Genomic DNA, 20,299 nt, shown 5'->3' with positions numbered 1-20,299 from the left:
TGGTTATGGGTCTAGAGACAAGTAATTTATCACAAAATGCTTTGGGCTTTATTATTCAATTTGCTAGCGCTATGAAAGAGGGATTCTCAAGCATAACTCACAATGTCAATGACCATTTTCCTCAATGACTGCCTCTGTTTTTTGGTCAGATTCTGGAAAATGTCACAATTTTCTTCCTGCAGCAGCTTGAAGCCCACAGCTAAGTGATGATTCTCCAGTACTGATGAGTCATTGTACATCAAGGCAAGTTCAGAATCTGCAATTACAATTGCAGGGCAGAACGTTAAAGGCGGTGCTTCTACCAAATCCTTTGAGATTTTTCAAATTTATTACATCTATAACAAGATTTACAGAAGAACTTTTAGAAAGTTCATGTAGTTCACACAGTATCAAAAGTTACAGAATTAATGACTGAACATTTTAACAAATCAAGGCAAGGTATGTTGAGGAAAATAAAGAAAACAGTTTGCAGTGAAGCATGTACACATGCCTGAAGTGGCGAGTTAGAAAAAATACAAGGAAGGTATTTTTCAGAATACATTTTCATATCTGCATGAGGTCACATGGGAAATTTTATCTGCATAAACACACCTAAACAAAAACACTCTGACGTTTTCTCTTCTCATGTCTCTCTCCTCCAGAACTACTAAAATTCCATTGTTTAAATCGAGTTGCAGCTGTCCAGCACTCAGACCTGGGCTATGTGCTCACAGCTGAGGCTCTGCTGCAGGTCAGGCAGAGAGCACTCTGCTTTCACACCGTACCCTTCGGCAGCTAGCTAAGGCACTCGGGTGCCTTGCCAGTTAGGGCCACGGGTCATTAGTCCATGACAATTGGATATTTTGAGAGAAGGCTGGTAGGATGGGAACAGTTACACTTCTGGTCTTTTTCTTGGAAGGTCATCATGTGGCTTGAAAATACAAGCAGTGGCCTTGCCTCCTGCCTCGCGCTTGAGCGTGGTCAGTGCCTGACGCTGTAGTGCTGCCTCTCCGACAGAAGCATTCTGAACTCTCACTGCAGATGGCTGTGAGAACAACATGCACCTTCCCAGCAATGCCTATGCTAAGGCACACAGGCAAGGCCTGCATCTCTCTGCTCAGACCTACTGAACAGCCAGCTCCGACAAATAAAGCAGTTATGACAACTTTCTGCACAGCTTTAGCTTTTATGGGGGATATGGCACAGTCAGTTTGTGTATGTTTTAAGGCACAGCTTGCAAATGAGTCTGTCATAAAAAACCAAATACTTTTTATGCAACCGCACTTGTCATGTGTGATATTAACTTCTATTTATTACAGCTGTTCTATCCTAAATCTAACAGTACGTCAGTCTATTATATTCTTTGTCTACTCTTCTTTTATAGCTGCTTTGTTTTAAAATTCCGCTGACTCAATGGGGTGCCTATAAAACCTCTGCTTTTCAGACTTCGTTAGTCTCATTATTCATTCTCCTGCTGTCTTCCTCTCCTGTTTTGAATGCATCAATCTTTTGAATCGGAAAACCCTTCCTCTACCTCTCCGTATCCTGATTGCAGCAAAATTGTAACAGCAAAAAGGAAAAAGAAAGCAAGTTCGTCAACTGATCTCTCTTTCATCTTTCACTGACCATTTACAAAACTTGCCTAACTGTTATTTTTCTTACAAAGACAGGCACTAGTTTATTTCCCTCTCAAACAGCCTTCTGGTGAGCCTCAACTGCAAAACACTCAACATTGCCAAAATACTTTGGAAGGGCCGGAGCTACAGACAGAGCTAGAATGTGCTCAACTTTGTAACGGAGGTGGAATGGAATTAAGTTCCCACTTAGTAATCTCTGTAACACATTACAAGCTTCAAGAGTATTTGTCTGTAAGGACAGAGTTACACTGATCAAATAAGCATCTCCTCTGATGCTAACACAATCCATATTCGTTTGTTCTTTAATAGCATTAAAAAGGGATCAGATTTTTAGACCACTGTGTAATAGACTTTAAATCCTTAAATAGGGAAATAATATTCAGAAATATCCCATGCAAATAGTTATAAAGAATAAGCTGGAATACGTCAAATAACTACATACTTACAGTAACTGTAAGTCTATTATGCTGGCTTAAAATGTATTGTTCTACTTTTTAGTGAAATGCTAATACATTGTAAGGTTCACCGGAAAACCAGACAAGGTGGAAACAAAAGATCTTCTAGAGGTTACGAAAATGTAGCAGCCCTAAATTAGATGGTCTCTTGTCTCTGTCCCTATAGTTTCTTCCTTGTACACAGAGTAACTCAAAAGAGATAAAATCACTTTGCCTCTTTCAGCTTGCCAACAGCAGTTCCAGTTAGTGATACTACTTGATTAAGACAGAAGCCTTCTCTATCAAAAGCTGAACTGAGAAAAACAAGATGTTTCTTCCAAACCACTCAACAAACAGCATCAGAATCACTCCTAACTGAGCTGAATTTCAACTGTCTGCCTAAGAGTGAAAGCTTTATGCATCGCTACTGATCCCTTCCAACTAGTCAGCCATCCTGCTTAAATCTCAACAACTTGATGGTTTCCCCATACCACCTCAGAGACATCTGTGTATTCTGGTACTCAGTTCTGACTAAACAAACAAATAAAAGCATTACTTACATATGCCCACTCTACGAGTTTAGGTATTATCCAGTTTGTGCACAAAGCTTGATTCACTCTCTTCCTATACCATGCTGCTGAATTGTATAGTTTACCAATAATACACCAGAAATCTGGAGTCAATCCTAATCCTCCTCCATGGAGATGAGTCATCAAATTTAGTTTCACTATAGGGTGGCCTTCAGGCCATTAAGACAAATAAAATTAGATGCAGGCTAAACTGGAGTGGAGGTCTTATTTGAACATACAGCACCAATGACTCAGAAGAGCTCCCTTCTTCAAACTGTATCACTGATTTGGGGTCATGTTATTTTAGCACCAGTGCAATAGATTCACCCCAGTACAGGAATGACAGTATCTGTAAGTATGCAACCAGATCGCTCAAATGCAAAAATACACAAATGTTTCCCTTTCTGTAGCTTTTTCTTCTGAAGTGTTTGGATTATTAGAAGTACTTCAACTTTTGTACTTCTGGGTCAGTTTATCGTCAAAGGAGAAGTTGTCATACAGCAACAGAAGTAACACTGCATGATGGAACTTGCACTGACCTACAACGTGCTCCTCGTAAGAGTAGCATACACCACTGAAATCAAAGCAGGTCACACTGAGGCAACAAATCATTCAGCAAATGTGTCATGATCAGGTTCAAAGAAGCTAACACTATTTTTCTTCTTGTAGAAGAGGTTCATGAAATGCTGCAGAGAACAGCCTTGAGGAACACAGAACAAGTACAGTGGGTTTCAAATTGGGAGACGACATTAGGGTCACATTTCATTACGACTTTTTTCCTCCACACGTGGAGTGCCAGCAAGAGACTCAACAACAACAATAAATTGCCATATGCTGCAGGGACAGGCTGAGAAACTTAGTCTGCGTAGCATGAGTATGCAGAGATCAGAAACCAAGAACAGCAGCTAGGGAGAGAGAGAGGCGGGGGCCTGCCAGTTTGTTTGCCAGAAAGAAACTTGTTTCCTGAATTTCTTAAAAATGTATGGCTATTCTCGGTCGTATCATATGCTTCCAATATAAACCCATCACCTGTTGTCTTCCTTTTCTTGATTTTTATTTAATCTTCCTTTATTTCTCTCCTGCAATGTTATTTATTTAATGTGTACCCACTCATTTCCAGGAGAGACAACATCCTATTGGATGAAAGTGTTGAAACAGTGCCAGGTTTACAGTTAATGTCTTAGTACTTCTTGCTAGACAGTACTACATAAATTACTTCTAAAGTTACAAGAAATGCAAAATAATACCCAGTTTAAAATACAAACACCTCTCTATTTACTAAGAAAAATCACAGAGAGAAGAGAACAAGGAATGAACTATGTATTCTTCAGGTGCTATGAGCAGATCTTGCAGCAAATTTTTGAGAAAACCACTGAATAAACTTACTTGTGTTGATAAGAAACTGGTTTGAAACCCCAGGATGATCTACATCATGTATTGCACTGGCAAAAATTGCTGCAAGAATCTCCAAATCTGTGAACACTGCCTAGAAAATCATGAAACAGAAATGACAATCACTAATCAATGAAAAAGTGCTTTCAATAAAAAGGACTCTACTTGAATCTAGGTCTGAACAAGCAAAACACATTTGAAATGTATCACAGATCTCAAGAAATTTTACACATAGGCTATCACAACCTTTTGTAAAATTGTCAATTATGTAAAATTTCACAAATATTTCAAGCTTGGCCAAAGTCAAAGATCCATACTTCATACCAACAACACCACTAAATTCCATAACTGAAGTTTTTTCAGCTTCTCTGTAAATAAATCCACATTTATTACATCACTAAGTACAGATTAGACCATTAAGTACAGGTTTCTAATTTATAGTACAAATTGAAATTAAAAATTTCAGCCTGACTCCTACATATTGTCTTATACTTGAAAGACAAACATCTTCTGTAATTATGTTAAAGTCAATGGTGAAAGATCACAAGGCATCTTACTTAACATTTACTGATTTTTCTCTGTATGACATTATTAGGAAGATAGGAAGAGAGGACTGCAACGGAGCTGGCATGTCACTGAACCCAGTCACCTGCTGTCACAAGCACCCAGTAATTGTTTTCGTAATGATCAGTCAGCAGTGGCACTGGGCAGACATCACTGTTTTACTGGCTAAAGCTCTGCCAAGAACAAGGCCATGAAAAACAGCTGATCTGGAAAAAAAACCCCACCCAAATGCTACTGACGACCAGTTCAGCTGTTTGGTGAAGCCAGTGGTGATTTAATAACATAATCTGATCTTTCTTCTTGAGATAGAAAAAAGCTTTCCCAAGATAATTCCTGAGTCTTTGGGGATGGAGACCTGTGAACAGTCTTAAGGTCCACTTATAACCCTCTCTTTAAGAGGAAGGTAAAGCAGAAGCATTCAGTAACATGAAAGATTGGTCATTATAAGAGTCAAAATGCAGGCCTTCTTGAAAGTTAGGGCAAATCCTTTTGAACTACTAAGATTTCAACTGCTTGCTTTATCTGCCTTTTTCTAACAATTTACTGGGATAGGTCAATGTTTGCTATACTAAGACCTGAATTGTGCTTAAGAAAGGGAAAGTAAACTACGTCTTTCTTCAGCTGCCTTCTACTTCAGAGATTTAAACGCTTTTGAGACAATAATTCCTCAGAAAAGAATATATGAGATGGTTTTTTTTTCCAGTTTTTAAGTATTTATAATTTTTTTAAAAAAATAGAAAAAAGAGATACAGTCCAGTGAAAATTTGGTACACGTTCCACTCTGTCTGAGAAACAAACACAAAAATAGCCCTTCAGGACCATAATAAATATGCTCAAGGTAAAAACCCAAAAAAACAAAAGGCCCTGCTGAGGTAATCCCATTTTATCACTATCTTTCCTTAGCAATTCCACTAATTGTGATTAGTGAGAATCCCACAGGGGAAATAATGAGTGATCAAGATGCAGTATTAATAATGGGATGGTGGAAACGAGTTATGCATTGTGTTACAATGGAAAAGGTTATGACAACACAAATCTGCATGATTTTAAAGAAAAAGATGTGACATTTTCTGCACAGTATTTACAGGTATATAAGCTTTGATCCTCACAAAATACCTTTAGAAGAGCAGAATTCATGAAAGAAATGTTAAGATTTCTTTCAAAGATACTACAGAAAACTAAGACCTTTAATATTTAGTTTAGAAGAGTCTTAGTATGCCCCTTGTTCTCATGCCTCTTTCCCACCTCAGTGGTAGTTTACCTCTAATGCTGGGGTTGATAGCAGGACATGGGTTGACTGAACAACATCTGCAGCATGTATGTTATTGTGATATGCCACATCTGCATGGTAATGGTCTTCTAGGGTCATCAAGTAAGTTATTAAAGTATCTACTGGAATCTTAAATATTTTCAACAAGTCCCGTTCCTAGGAAAGGAAAAGAGAAACAATTAAGATTACAAAGCACTAGAAAAATCTGTAAGATAAGCAAAAAGCATCACGGCTGCTGCTACTTGCCTGAAAAATGGTGTACATGATGACAGTCAATGGTCTGTTTCCAGACAACTCTGCTACTCTGAAAACCTGAAGCCCCCATTTGTTCAAATCTTCCAGTTCCTAGAGCAGAATCAAGTAACAAACATGTTGGAACCTAACATACAAATTCCAGTGATTTTTGATTGAAAAGCTACAAACAGCAGACTCACGAAGATTCAAACCTTGCCACTGTGAAATTTATATGCTAAACCTCCGGGAGGGGGAAAGCTGCTGCTACTAATCTTGCAATACTGGAATTTGCAGCTACTTACTCTTCAGATAATAATTCACTCGGCAGGAAAGAGTGCCTCTTAAGTGGATTGCCCCCCAGGGAAAAATGCTACAGTATCTTGAACGAGCTGAACCAACAGGCTTTGCTATCTCACTGCCCAGTCACAGCAGAGTTCAGCAAGGAGGATACCTCCAGGGATGCTGCACTTCTGCTGCTCTTTCCCTGGTTCTCAGAAACACTTAAAATAAAGGGGGAGATTCCTAAAAACATAAGGATAGGCATATTTCAAAATGCGAAACGCTAAAATTAAACTAATAAAAACTTTATGCCAGTTTTAGGTTACTGCGAACTAGTTAGCAGCTGTTGCAAAAATCATAGGAAATGATTCAAAACAAAACCACAAGTAATGTACGTAAAAAGATACAGTAAAGACAGGACCTGGAAGCATAGCTCTAATGCTATACACCAGTTGTGCATTTTCAAAAAACAGGGCTGCTATAAATTTCATTCCTGTGACACCATATGATATGTTTACTTTTCATTCTTCAGATATTATTTATGAATAAGCAGATTTATTAGTGCATACACAAATACTAATTTACATTCCATCTCCAGATGTTAACCCTTATGTCCTGATTCTGATTGTACTTGTTATTTTACCACTTCACCAAGTTTGTATTATTTCAAGTGAGATCACCTTTTGGTGCTACAGCTTGAAATCAATGGTTATAAGCAGAGGATGGAATAAAACTGACAAGTCCACCCTCTATCTTAATTCAATGGTTTAAATTCAAGGATTTATATATTCTCCACCTTGGCAAGAACATCCTCTTGGTCTGTTTTAACTCCAAATCTGGGAATACTGGAATTAGTGAGGCTGGAGCTATGCATCAGTTTTTTGACTCCACTGATCTGCGACATTGGCCTCTTCTTTTTCTCTTTCTCCTTTTGCGTTGGAGAAGGGATTTCAACTTCATGTTGTTTGTCTTCAAAAGAATGAAGAAAATATTTTTTAAAGGAATTACAAATATTATAACATTCACTGTTGAGTTGTATCTTATAGATATCGTAATCCTTAACAACACTTTTTTTATTATTTTTGTGTTTAGAGATTTTGCAACAGATACTTCATATAAAGAACAGTGAAAACATGAGAAATAAACATAGACCTATACCTCAGTAGAAGCAGACCTCTATTTCAGGAATTGCCTCATTATTTCTGAACCAACTTTGTTTAAAGTGACTTGTGACTGATTGATTTCCACTTCTCCTGCACCCCTAGTACTGTAGATAGGGTCAATCCTTTCATTATAAAAATGTTATTATTACAGCTAAACAGAAATGTAAATTTCCATTTTGCAAGAAAACTTAAAATTTCTTCTTTTCTAGGAAAAACACTCTCCAAAATTGTATTTCAAACCCAATCAAAACGGTGTCTTACGTAAACCTTTACAAAAGGTTTTCAGGACTTGAAGGGCCTAATACTTATGGACTGGTTCTGTTTGTGTTAAGGCTGTAAAAGACAGAAAGCCTTTTGCCAGCCACATCTACAACTGCTTCAGATGTAGAGGCAGTTCATACCAGCATGTCTGCACCTCCTAACCAAATACCAACAAAAGGACTGTTTTGCTAATCCAACATTTTGCTGTGGGCTTTTGCCTCCATAGAAGTATCAGTGGCATCATTTCACGTACCTCATCAATTACATGCTAGCAAAACTTTAGACAAGGATTAAGTGGCGAGTATAGTCTATTTAGGCAATGGCCAGCTGAGTGCTGCAGAAACAGTATGGGGGTGTGGAGCACTGCAGGCATCTGTGGTCCCCAAAGAAAACCAGGTTAGTGCAACAAAGGATCTGATGCCAAAACTGCTAGGAATTTGCCTTAATTTTAGTTCTTTTTATTCATACTGTATTTCAAAACAGAGTTTTAATGACTCACTCCAAATTTTCTCTTTGCTGAAATATACCTGCACCTTTTCTAGTCCTCCAGGAATATTCCAGAAAAAACAGGAAAACCCAGAACAGACATTTTTAAGACAGAGGCCTAGCAAAAACTATGATTTAAAAAAAAAAAAAACTTAGAACAAAAGAAATTTAAATAAAGGAAAGAAAATTTGGCCCTTTCAAAACCTATGTCTATTTTTGCCTTCCTGCAGTAGTAATTTTCAATAGACACTAAAACCAGACAAGGGTTGCAAGTCCATTTCTAATTACCAGACTTTTACTGCGTTTGCTTCTACATTTTCTTTCTCTATCCCTTTTTTTTTTTTTTAATTACCCTTAAGCAGTTGCATTTACTGGACACCTCAAATTCCAAAGAAATCACAGCAAAGAAGAGACCATGAAAGTGTCAAAGTGTTCACCAAGCTTTAGCCTGCGGCACCAAGTTCCCCGATTGCCCCCACCATACTTCACCACTCTCCCTGTACTTTCCGTCAAGAAAGGGGGGAGGCAAAGCGCTGCAGCTCTTGTCTGTTGCAAACCAACAACAGATGAGGAGCAGCGACTCTTGTTCGTGCTTTGATGTTTATAGTTTCGGGCATATGCACAAAGTTTAGACCCATCAAAGGGAGGTTCATAAGCCAAGCTGTCAGACTAACTCAAGTGAAAGTACGTGTCTGTCTGAACAACTTCGGATCTCCAGAGGAATTCTATGGGACTGCCTCTGCTTTGGCAACTATGAGCACACAGGGCAAAGGATCCTGCACCCCTCTAACATCTACAACAAACAGCTCGCCGTTCTGACCCTGGTTGTGCTGTGCTCATTGGCAGATTCTCTTACATTTTCCATTCAAAGGAAAACAGGTTAATGGCACTGCAAAATAAAAACCTTGAGTATTATTATATTCAATGCATGAGCCTTAATTCTTACACAAATCTGTTGTCATTATGGCTAACTTCAATACATGTCATATTCCTTCTTGGGAAAAATCTTTTCTCTTCTTGGAAAAATAGTCAATTTTATTTTTTCCAAAAAAATAAGAACAGCAAAATCTGTCTTCTCATGACGTATTCCTGATTTTCAAATGTCAGAAAATCCATAGATGTTCAGGAGATAGATTATGCATCAAAAAAAATTAACTAACTAGACTCACTAAAGTTTTACATGGAAAGTTTTCCCTATTCACTTTGTTGCTCAGAACCCATATACATAAGACTGTGTATGATGAAAATACTCTGTTTAAGCAATAATTCTGCAGATGAGTTGTATTCCCAATTTACTCTTCCTGTACTTAAAATTTTAAGTATCCTAGTCTTTCACGCAGCCACAAACCACTACCCACGGCTTAGTAACTTAGAAGTGACTGCCTTTCCAGCTCTCTTTCTGCTCAGGCTGAGGTCTCACGTGAAAGGCTGACAAGCATTTCCTTACCCTGTCAAAATGAGCCTTAAGTTTTCAAGTAAGAGCATTCAGAAACTGGTATCTCACTCTTTTCAGCCTAAGTGGGTCACCTTCTCAGGCAACTGCACACTGTGACTTTCAGGGCTCCTAAAGCTGTGCAATATTGCTTCTCCATGACAAAGGCTCATCCCTTCCTTATTGTCTGAAACCCTACTGTGCCACAGCGCTCAGGCACACAGCTGCCATTGGGGGTAAACTGGACAGACACATTCAGTGATCCGTTCAGGATACGGTGACAAGGAGGATAAAATGTTTATTAAGCACCAGCTATAGTACCTCAAACAAATAAAACAAGATGTACCTTAGCATGTACGATGGGCACTCTTTCAAATACTTATCCTAATTTGGATGTATCCAGCTGTGCCTGTGCTTACAGACACATCTCTATGAACCAATGGTGTTTTGCTCAAAAAATGCTTGAGATTGGTATATTATCTTTATCTTCATGTTCAAAATCAACAGTATGGAACCAAGTTTTACTAATTTCAACCAGTTTTAGCAAAAAAAAAATTAATAATATTCTCTTCTACAAAGCAATAGGGGAGGAACCATACTCTTTGTAATATTGTGTTTGGCTTTTTTTAATGCTCACATCCCCCCATGCCAAGCTCTTGAGCTGCACAAACTCTCCTGGCAGCAGCCTGTTCAGATACTGACTTAGTCATACTCGTCCACCTGCTTATGTGCACACAGAACACCGAAGCATCAGAACTGTGTGCTACAGGATTTTATGAGGTTACTTGTATGTCCAGCACACCAAAACCTCTTAGTGAACTTTTGTAAGGGAAACAGGGTGGAAGAATTCTTTTTAATATACAGTAATTAATTCATTATATATTAATGTCTTAATGCAGTAGCAGTATTGCAGTTGTAACTTTACATGAAAATATGTATTTGAGTATCTATCTGTAATTACACACACAGGGAAACCAAGCACACAAAATAACAGCTGTAAGGAAATTAACACGATCTCTGTGCTCAAACACTGAAAAATGAGATATTAAATGTATAGTCTCTGAAAACAGAAATTCACATGGAAAGATACTTGTTTTTAAGAAAAAACAAAAGAAAAAAAATTAACTCTTATCACAGTTTTACCTAAGAACGTGTTCGATATGTATTCTGAGACCTGATTGCCCGACCTGCTCATTTCAGATAGGTGGGTTAGCTCCCGGTTGAGCATTCTTTTAAACTGGAAAACAAACAAACAAACAAGTGTAAAGTCAGCAATCAAGATGTATTTTACTTAGGATGAGAAAACATAGACAATTTATAAGTGGGGAAAGGACATGACATTAAGCATATGTAATAAACTAAGATAACTATGAAAGCAAAAATCACAAGTTAACATTGCTCTACCCTACTAACTTACTCACGTGTTAGACAACGTAATTCTTAACCTCCTAAAACACTCCATAGTGATTCAATTACTAAGGCACAGGGTCCTATTAATAACTGAAAACTATAAGACATATGTATACACAGAATTAACTAATGTTATTGTCTTTCCATTGTTTTTAATTTTAATTTGGAAAGAAAAATTATTTACATAGGACTCCTTCTCTACTAGGATTTTTTCAGTATATTTGTAAGTTAATCTATTTGTTCATTTTTTGCAATTAATTTTGTAATATTTCAAGTTCATCTTATCTCTCATCATTGATCTGCTCAAAGATATTTGACAGTACTACTCAAAACAATCAAAATGTCCTACTGATTCCCTACACACCAATATGAAGAGAGGTAGGTTTTGTCTTCTCTGTCTTAAAATTATTATACTGGATGAGCCCAACGACTTGACCATTCCACAACAGTCAGCAACTGCCAGTATATGTATGAAATGTCAGAGTAGAAAATACCCATCTCTGGTAACACCTTCCTTTTCCCTCCAAGTTGGCATTTCACTCTAGGCACTCTATAGGATAGAAGCAGATATTCACATTTCGCAGAATGTGTAATTAATTAGGTACTCAACATAGAGCCTTTCTTGATTCCTTCCAGACTCCAAGGTTAAATGGTATCTTGGGGCATTGTGTTTGATGGGTTAATTACATAATACAGCTCTAGCTATCTTACCTGCACTTTCATTGACTATAGCTCTGCCTTGGTATTATCAGCAAATAGAAAACAGTAAGGTTTATTAACAATTCAAATAACTCTTGCCAATGTAAATTAGCATCTATCACTACTAAATTTTGCCTCCCACTGTGCTATCCTTTCACTTTCTTGTTAGATTTCTCAGTCATCTTTTAACAAAGCCAAGTGATTTGTGCCATTTTCAGAATCATCTTTCACACTGTTCATCCAGTTACGACTATTTATTACATCAAGCAATGGCTATCTTTAGTATATACCCCTGTAAACATTCCTCTGTGTTGAAAATTGGTCGTTTATTCTTCTGTACAAGATACAGCACTACACTGAACATTAACCACCTCCTTTCCATCTCACTGGAATCAAAGCCCTTTCTTCAAAGATGCCTTGCACAGTGAAAGGTGTTATTTTCTTCACAATGTCTCTGTATGTCACCAATTATCGTATTGCTCACAGTGTATCAAATAAAAATTACCATTAGCTACAGCATTTTCCTGCCATCTTGATGTGTGTGCTATGAGCTCACAAAGTTCCTGAGCTACGAAGACTGAATCCTACTTTAGTCCCAAGCAAAGGCTTAGCTTTGATCTCAGATAAGCTGTTCGCTAGTAAGTGCTCAACACATTTCTGAAAGTTGGAACCATACTGCAAATACAGCTACGCATACTATGAACTACAGGGCTATATATTCTGCCTGAAACCAGTATCAATATCTATAGTGAGGTCTGATGTTTGCCACCAACATCAAATGTTGCAAAAGCAAGTCAAGCTTGCCAAGCAGTAAAGTGACTGGTCCAAAAATCCTAAGAGTATTTTTAAAAGCCTATCTTTAAACTTTCAACACACACTGAAGTCAATCTTGCATGCTTTTTCTTCTGCACACATGAAGGTAAGAAACTGAAATATTTAAGCCAAAAATTGAAGCTGTCATGGAATGGCTTGTCTCCAGATGGTATCCAGAAACTGCACCTTTAAATAAAAGATTGTGTATGGGAATCTTAATAAAATGTCAGAAGTTGACAAACATCGCATTAATTTCCAGGCATGTCATTGGTATATCCACTAGCGCCCAAATATGCTCTCTCCTTAATTTAAATCAGCTAGTTCACCGGCTCTCAACTAAACAGGTTCTCATCTGTCTGTCTTCTCCTAGCAAACCCTTTCAGATGATGCCCAACTTTGCGATGCTGCTTTTGGTGTGGAGCAACACTACTGGGTCATGCTTCACACTTTGGAAAAAGGCCACCTAGCCACCACTGGTACATACTCTTCAGGAAATCTGCTGAAGAGTTTCCCAGCTTTGAAAGGAGAACTAATTGGTGTTTGTTTGCACTATGCTTTTTCTGCAGCCACCTAACACAACAAATAGGAAGGACTTTCTCTTTTTTTCCCCCTCCAAATCATAAATTTAATTGCAGTGAGTAGGTAGGGAGAAGGTTTGTTACTGCACATTGAGAAACACCTTGTGGAACTTAAAGGATCTGTTCTTTAAGAATTTCTTACTAAATATTTATTGTATGGATGTCCACAACAAATGGAAGGTGCATAGCAGTCCTTTCTAATGCCATGTTCCCCACTAGTCTGATGTTAAGCCTTGTCTTCCCACCTCTCATCACCTCGTAAGTCACCAGAACACAAAAGCTCAGCCATCAGCATGAAACGTGCAGAACAGTCTGTGTTGCTGCTGAACACGGGTGTACAGTAAAAAGCGCCCCGCAGCTTGGGCAAGGCCCTCCTGCTAACAGCAAATTCAATGGGAGAAGCCTTTGGCTCTCAGAACCGTAGCAGCATGATTTTACAGAATCATAGAACCACTCAGGTTGGAAAAGACCTTTAAGATCATCAAGTCCAACTGTTGAGCCAGGACTGCCAAGTCCACCACCAAACCACATCCCCATGTACACATCTTTTAAGTACCTTTCAGGGACAGTGGCTCAACCACTTCACCAAAAGGGTTTTCAAGCATTGGAACAGGCTGCCCAGGGAAGAAATTCTTCCCCATACCCCTGGTGCAACGAGGCCATTTTCTCTTGTCCTATCACTTGTTACTTGGGAAAGACACCAACAAACACCTCAACACAGTGTCCTGCTCAGGTAGCTGGGGAGAGCGAGAAGGCCTTCCCTGTCCTCATACTCTTTCACATGTTGCTGACATCACAGCAACAAAACTTTAATTGATACTCAGTTTGAAGACATCTGGACTAAGCAGGGGTTTAAAGAACTGGTTTGTTCTTCCAATTATATAACAAAGCCTTATGACTGCCATCCACATTGAAGCAGATTAGGTCGAAGATCTTATGCAGACAGCAGTTTCTGAAGCTGAACAATAGTGTTCTTTGAGAACATAAAAAAAAACCCAAGAGACGAACAGTGGTCAAGATGCTCAGATATTTTGTTGATTATACCCTCTTTCGGTTTATCTGTATGTTACTTAATCCTCTGATGTTTAATAACTTGTCCTTTGGGGAAAATAAAAAAATTTTTTCCTAAGGAAAAAAAACCCCACAATACAAAACCAAACCAAACCCAAAGCCCCTGCTTCTTCCTGATTTTACCAATTTCTCAAAGATTCCATTTGGGTCCCAAGTGCACCCATAACAGTTGCTACTTCAAAGAGTGTCATCTTTCCACATATTTATACATCTCTGCACAAATACTTTATAATGAAAGCCTGCCTAGCTCTCATGTGGCTCCCACAAGATCTTACTGCAAATCAGAGGAGTTTGTTCTATCTGTGAGTTAACACTGTTTCAGTTACCCAGCAGACATCTCTTAAGTGCCTGAAAATTGGCTGGACTATCCATACTCTCATTATTTGTCCTCAGCCAAACAAGATGTGAAACTACCCTGTCACTAATAGTAAATGCTAAAGATAGTATTTTAAGTAAAATAAAAATAATAATAAAAAAAAATATCTGAATGCCATATACCTGACAGTTGAAGAAAATCAGTCTTAACATCAAAACTGTGGTTACTAATAAACATTTATACCATACACTAGTTTTGATACTGTCAGCTCAGCATGGGGAGGAAGCAGAGGTTTTTGGATGATCTATGCATATATTGTGCTCTCCCTCAGAAAGGAAGATATCCCCATGTTAAGACTAGGCATTGTTAGATTGGAAAAATGACACATATACCCCTTTGGAATAACACAGCCCTTGATTATAGTCTAGGAAATTCCTCCTGGAAATGGACAGGCTATAAAGTATCCGTTAAGCCAATTACACAGTTCTTCACTGCTGAATATGGATGTCATAGCAACATAGCAGTATTGTCTGAAAAAAATACTAAAAATATTTCCTTAAACAGATTTTTTCATTTCATTTGTTTCTATTGATTTTAATGGTTTTACTCTCAGCATGGAGGGTGGGGGAGCAGAGGGGGAACCCACACCACAAACACAGGCACAATATTCAAAGTAACATTAAAAATCTCTCAGAGTGATAAAACTACATGTACACTTTTACCTCCCTTTAGAAACCCAGAAAGTCTGGTAAGAACTGTAATCCATGAGAATAAAAACGCATACTTTGAGACAGGAACAGTTTCCTCATAGTGATCACCTCCAAAAGACATGTTACAAGTGAGGGACTGAGCCTGGTAGTTCAGGTCCTTCTGGGCTGAAGCACACTGTGTGCATCACTTTGCACATATAATACTGCTGTCAGCCTACGATAAATATACATGGGGGGGTGGAGAAAATATAGGATACTTTCCTGATGTCAGCAAAGGTACATAAAGAATTTAAACTTCTGCAGTAACCATGTTCCTAGATGGCAGCCAGAGCACTGATGCAATTTTGTGAAGACTTTGCATATATAAGAGAAAGAAACTTCCAACTCCAAAGACATAGTGAAGATCCAACTAGAGTCAATGCATGGCCATGAAAAAGTCTGGGCTGCATGCTTAAAAGAGATATGGGGTTTATTGATAAAATTTTAGAACACTTCACATTTTTTGCATAAAGTTCTTGACTCAGTGACACACTCAGTGACCCAGAGGTTAAGTAAATACGAGCCTGCAGTTAATTGCATTGAGAGAGGCAGCATGCATAACCACTCATGGTGTAGGTGCCTTGTCCTGGTAGGGCCTCTTCCACCCAGGCCTTCTGTCCCTCAACAGGAGATCTGCTGCACCTCAAGGACTGTAAAGAGGCTGCCTCCACTACGGACTTTGGCACCAGCATGGAAAGTGAAGCTAGGGCTAGAAGGTAGTCCATTGACCAAAAGGCCCTATCCTGCTTGTCCTTCAGTTTGAGTGTTAATCAAGCTCCAAGCCCAATGGAGGCTGGAACCAAAATGCTCAAGAGCACCTGGAACCTTTCACGGCACTAGCTCCCACACCCACACGGCCACAGATCCCAGTTTCAATCCTTCTGGCTGCCTCTTTCTAAGTAACATTTCTAAAAGCTTATGTGAACACAACACATCCATAGAACATTCATTCAATACAGGGAACACTCATCTTACATGACTGTACTTTGTTTCTGAATATCTATCAGTGCTATTTTAAAAAGATGTCTGTAACACACAAAAAAAAGAATAAATGATATTATTTTACTTGATTTGAAAAGTCTTGTATTTACAAAAAGAAAAAACCAAAAACCCAACAAGGAACATAAAACAGGCCAGCCTTAGAAATTAATGTAAGGCTTTTGTTTATATTGCTTATCAATGCAAAACTATCTTTGATTGTAGCAGCATTCTTAATACAAAAACTGTATTCTTATTAACTAAACATTTGGGTTGAAACCCCATCTGTTCAATTAATATCAAGGGCATGCACTAGGTTTTATACATAAGCTTCAGTGAGGAACATAACTAAGCCTGGCATTGTGATAGTGGTGCTCATTGTTTCAAGGAAAGATGCTCAGTAAAAGCCAGGGTTAAATACTCTACATGACAATCATTTTCTGAAATGTAATTAACAGAAGAAAATAAAGCACAGCCTGGCACATACAGAAAAATACGTATAGTAAGGGATGCAAACATATATAATAATCTCTGAGACTTCATGCTTCCTTAGAATTTCACAAATACTGATTTGAACATCATAAAAAGCAGATCTTTGCCTCTCTTCACGTCTTTCCTATAATGTGCATACTGTGAACTTAAAGAGCACTGTACTACACTTGTGTTCAAGTACTGTTTAGCTTAACTAAAATCATTTGCTATAGACAGCATAGGACACTGCCTATACAGAGGACTGTTGTGGTTTGGGCTTTTTTTCATGTGTAATCAATTACAGCTACCATGCTGTCTGCTGACCTTCAATTAGCAAAAAAATCTATCCATTTTTAAAGGCTAGAACAGTAAGAGTGAACATTTTTTGAAGATTGGTAATTGGATTTTTCTTATTTAGCAAGTAGAGACATGACAGCAGCTGCCTGGAAATACAGGGAACACTTCCATGTAAATTACAATCATTACTGCAGTTTCAGCTGAATGGAAAGTAACTTCATCTTATTTTTTGGTAAATGAGAAAGGAATCCACCTAGCTAGCATAATGGGATCCAATTTCTTCACAGATGACTGATAAAAATCCTTGAGAATATACTGTAACAATTCTGCATTAGCAGGGAATGGTTACAATGACCTAATCGGACATAATGACCTAATGAGGGTTTTACATTTTCATTTAAAAAAACAATCTATTATAAAAATAGGTATTCATTAATACAGGCAAACATAAGAGATTCAGTCATGTGTAAGTATAATGCCTGTATTACTTTTGTCATTTAATTTAATGCTTGCAATATTTGGTTCAGGAGAAATCAGAATTTTCTTTAAAACAGGATTATTAGGAACAATTATTGTATGTCAAGCATAGGATGATGATTCTTTTTCCTTTTTCACACACTTGATAACAATTATAAAGGCAACATTTTTTTTTTTTAAGCACAAATGCACAAGTAGGGCTAAAACAAAGCCCAAACATGGTTTTGTATTAAGTGCATTTCAGTTCTGTACATTGATAGGCATAATGACTTAATTCCTTAGTGCAAAACTTTTCCATAAAAGAGATAAAAGCTTATATAATTTCATTTTCTAGCAGTATTGCAGCTTCAAGCTAGTTCAAAGCTGCTCTACATAATAATGTAGATCAATATTACAAGATGACAATTTCTAGTGTTTTCATCAATAAAGTTGTCACACACACACAGAGGCTACCAAAAAATGCTGCTGGAACATACTGTTGATAATTTCACATTTCTTCAGCTATTAAAACCAGTATGAGTCATGCATTCACCCGTTATCCTCAGCGTCTTTACTTATGCCCTCTCCTATTGTGTGCTATCTCAGTTCCGAGTTTGTTGGGTTTTGGTGTTTGGGGTTTTTGGTTGGGTTTTTTTTTGTAATCTTTTAATGTTTAGAAATTGAGTTGTGTAGTAATCTTTTCCTAAAAGAAAACAAAAGTCTTCCAGATTTCTTTGGCTTTAGACTTGGTCTGATTATCCACTGAAGCAACATTATTTTGTAAGTCCCAGCACAGTTTCTAAGAAAAGACTGTATACTGTGCAGTTCATTCTCATTGCTGAACAAAGGCTTGCTTTTCTGATTTTTTTTTTACTTTCTGTGACTATGAATAATATGAATATCACCCACAAATACTCATGCTACCCAGTGATCATGCAATCATGCACTGCAAATCAAGGTTCTGAAAAGGTAAAACAAAATCCTACCTTTATGTAGCCCCAAGAAACTGAGAGTAAATAGTTTGCCTCAGGCATTTTTGATTTTTTTTTCTGTACTACCAGTCTGCTAATCAGTTCTTTACTATCTGATAACGCAAAAGACTTCCAAGAAGAAAGATTCTTTCTTCTATCTCCCAATTATTTTTGCTGATTTTCAGGTTCTCAGCAACTGTGTGCACAGGAGGCATACTGAAATGAAATCCAAACGCATGGTCTTCTGATTGTATAAATGCCATTTGTAAAACTCCAGGCATTCAGAGGCAACACTGAAGAGACATATTGTACAAGCTGAAGAAGTATCTGAAGAGCTAGGGATATGCATATTTCCTGAACACCAGGACTTAATGAATAATGTACGTCAAGATGCTCAGATGCTGGAAAGACTTGCTTTATCAACAGCTACCAAATAAGGACCTGAAGGGGAAGCTACAAACGATGCCAGAATCCCTCCCATAGAGCCTAACTAGCAGCCAATAGTATGTCATCTTAACAATATAAATCTGAGGGGCTGGTGACATGATGTACAGTAATTTCCCATTGGCCAGCACAGGGGACTCTCCTGAGCACGGGGTATATCTTTTTGGTTTTTTACAGCAAATGCCATTTAATAACGGCATCCCTGCCTGCAGCATTCACATACCATTCAAAAATAACTGGGTTAAGGTCTCCCTCCTTCAGCAGCTTTTGCCAGCTCTCTTCAAAGGATGCACCACCCAAGCAGTTAAAATCAGTATTGTGCATATTCATATGGATAATCTTTTATATGGAAGTATATTTAGAGTTTTTTGTGAAGATAAAAACAGAAATAGAGCTACTAAGTTTCCTGATCAATCTGTGATGTAGCATCACAATGAAAATGTTTTTGGCTTTTATGCCATCTAGATTAAAAACTGATCTACTTAAACCACTGGGTAGTCTGTCAGTTTCTACTGCTTTTTTATTTTAAGAGATAAAAGCAGTTATTATTAAAATAAAGCAAGTCATGTGTCCTACAATTTCCAGTAAATGTTAAGTTTCCATGGAGAAGTCAGAAGTGAGATAGTAAGGGTTCTCAAATTCTCACTGTATTTATTTAACTTCAACTCATTCTGCCTTGGCAGATTAATATAATCAATTACAGCTACACATCATAGAAAAAAGGGGATTAATTGAGCATGGAGTGTGTCAGTGAGCTGACTCAGAGAATTATACAAAATATCCCACCATCTGCCATTCAGAGACCAAAATTTGAAAGGAGGAATGCATTATCTTGCACTACTCTGTGCAAGGCATATGCACTACTGCAGCAAATTTCCAAGTCTGATTCCATCAAAAGAAGGGAGTGTTTCCCAATATGGCAATGAGGAAATGTCTAAGGACAAGCCGAATGAGATGCAGCGTTCAGCCTAAGCCCACACTGCTGATTCACTGAAGATGCTGACCGACAAGGGTCATAAGGGAGGGTTTGGCTGAAGTAGATTCTGCTTCTCTGGGTGATGCTACACAGCAATGTCAGCAACGCCAAGTGCATGAAAAAGAGTTGAACCTGCAAAACTCAATAGGGCAATACATGATATTAACAGATTTCTTCCTTACAGAAATATATAGCAATGTGACAACTGAATATAGTTAATGTATTAAAAAAAACCCAAACATGAATGAACACATTACTGATGTGTTTTCCTTATAATACACAAAATTATACCTGTCCTAGATGTATACAGGTAGATAAATATGAAACAATTAAGTTCTGAAAACAGACTTGGGTTATTAGAGAGTCAGCA

The 20,299-nt window shown here is 37.9% G+C and overlaps 1 protein-coding gene across 5 annotated transcripts in view; it reads right to left on the bottom strand.

Moving 5' to 3' along the window:
* PDE4D (phosphodiesterase 4D) overlaps nt 1-20,299 on the bottom strand; it is a 624,748-nt gene that overhangs the window by 6,484 nt on the left and 597,965 nt on the right. For 4 of the 5 annotated variants that reach the window (XM_056324007.1, XM_056324008.1, XM_056324010.1 and 1 more), the window contains 6 exons: nt 10,844-10,937; nt 7,155-7,327; nt 6,092-6,190; nt 5,837-6,001; nt 4,006-4,105; nt 102-256 (listed from right to left, as the gene is read on the bottom strand). In XM_056324007.1, coding sequence (XP_056179982.1) covers nt 102-256; nt 4,006-4,105; nt 5,837-6,001; nt 6,092-6,190; nt 7,155-7,327; nt 10,844-10,937 — 786 coding nt within the window. Of the gene's footprint in view, nt 1-101; nt 257-4,005; nt 4,106-5,836; nt 6,002-6,091; nt 6,191-7,154; nt 7,328-10,843; nt 10,938-18,524; nt 19,204-20,299 lie in introns of those variants that run through there. The other variant, XM_056324011.1, reaches the window with a different exon arrangement.

Source organism: Falco biarmicus, chromosome Z (assembly GCF_023638135.1).
Source record: "Falco biarmicus isolate bFalBia1 chromosome Z, bFalBia1.pri, whole genome shotgun sequence".
NCBI lineage: Eukaryota > Metazoa > Chordata > Aves > Falconiformes > Falconidae > Falco > Falco biarmicus.
The sequence above is the reverse complement of the archived record's forward strand: the minus strand, read 5'-3'. Positions and strand labels throughout refer to the sequence as shown.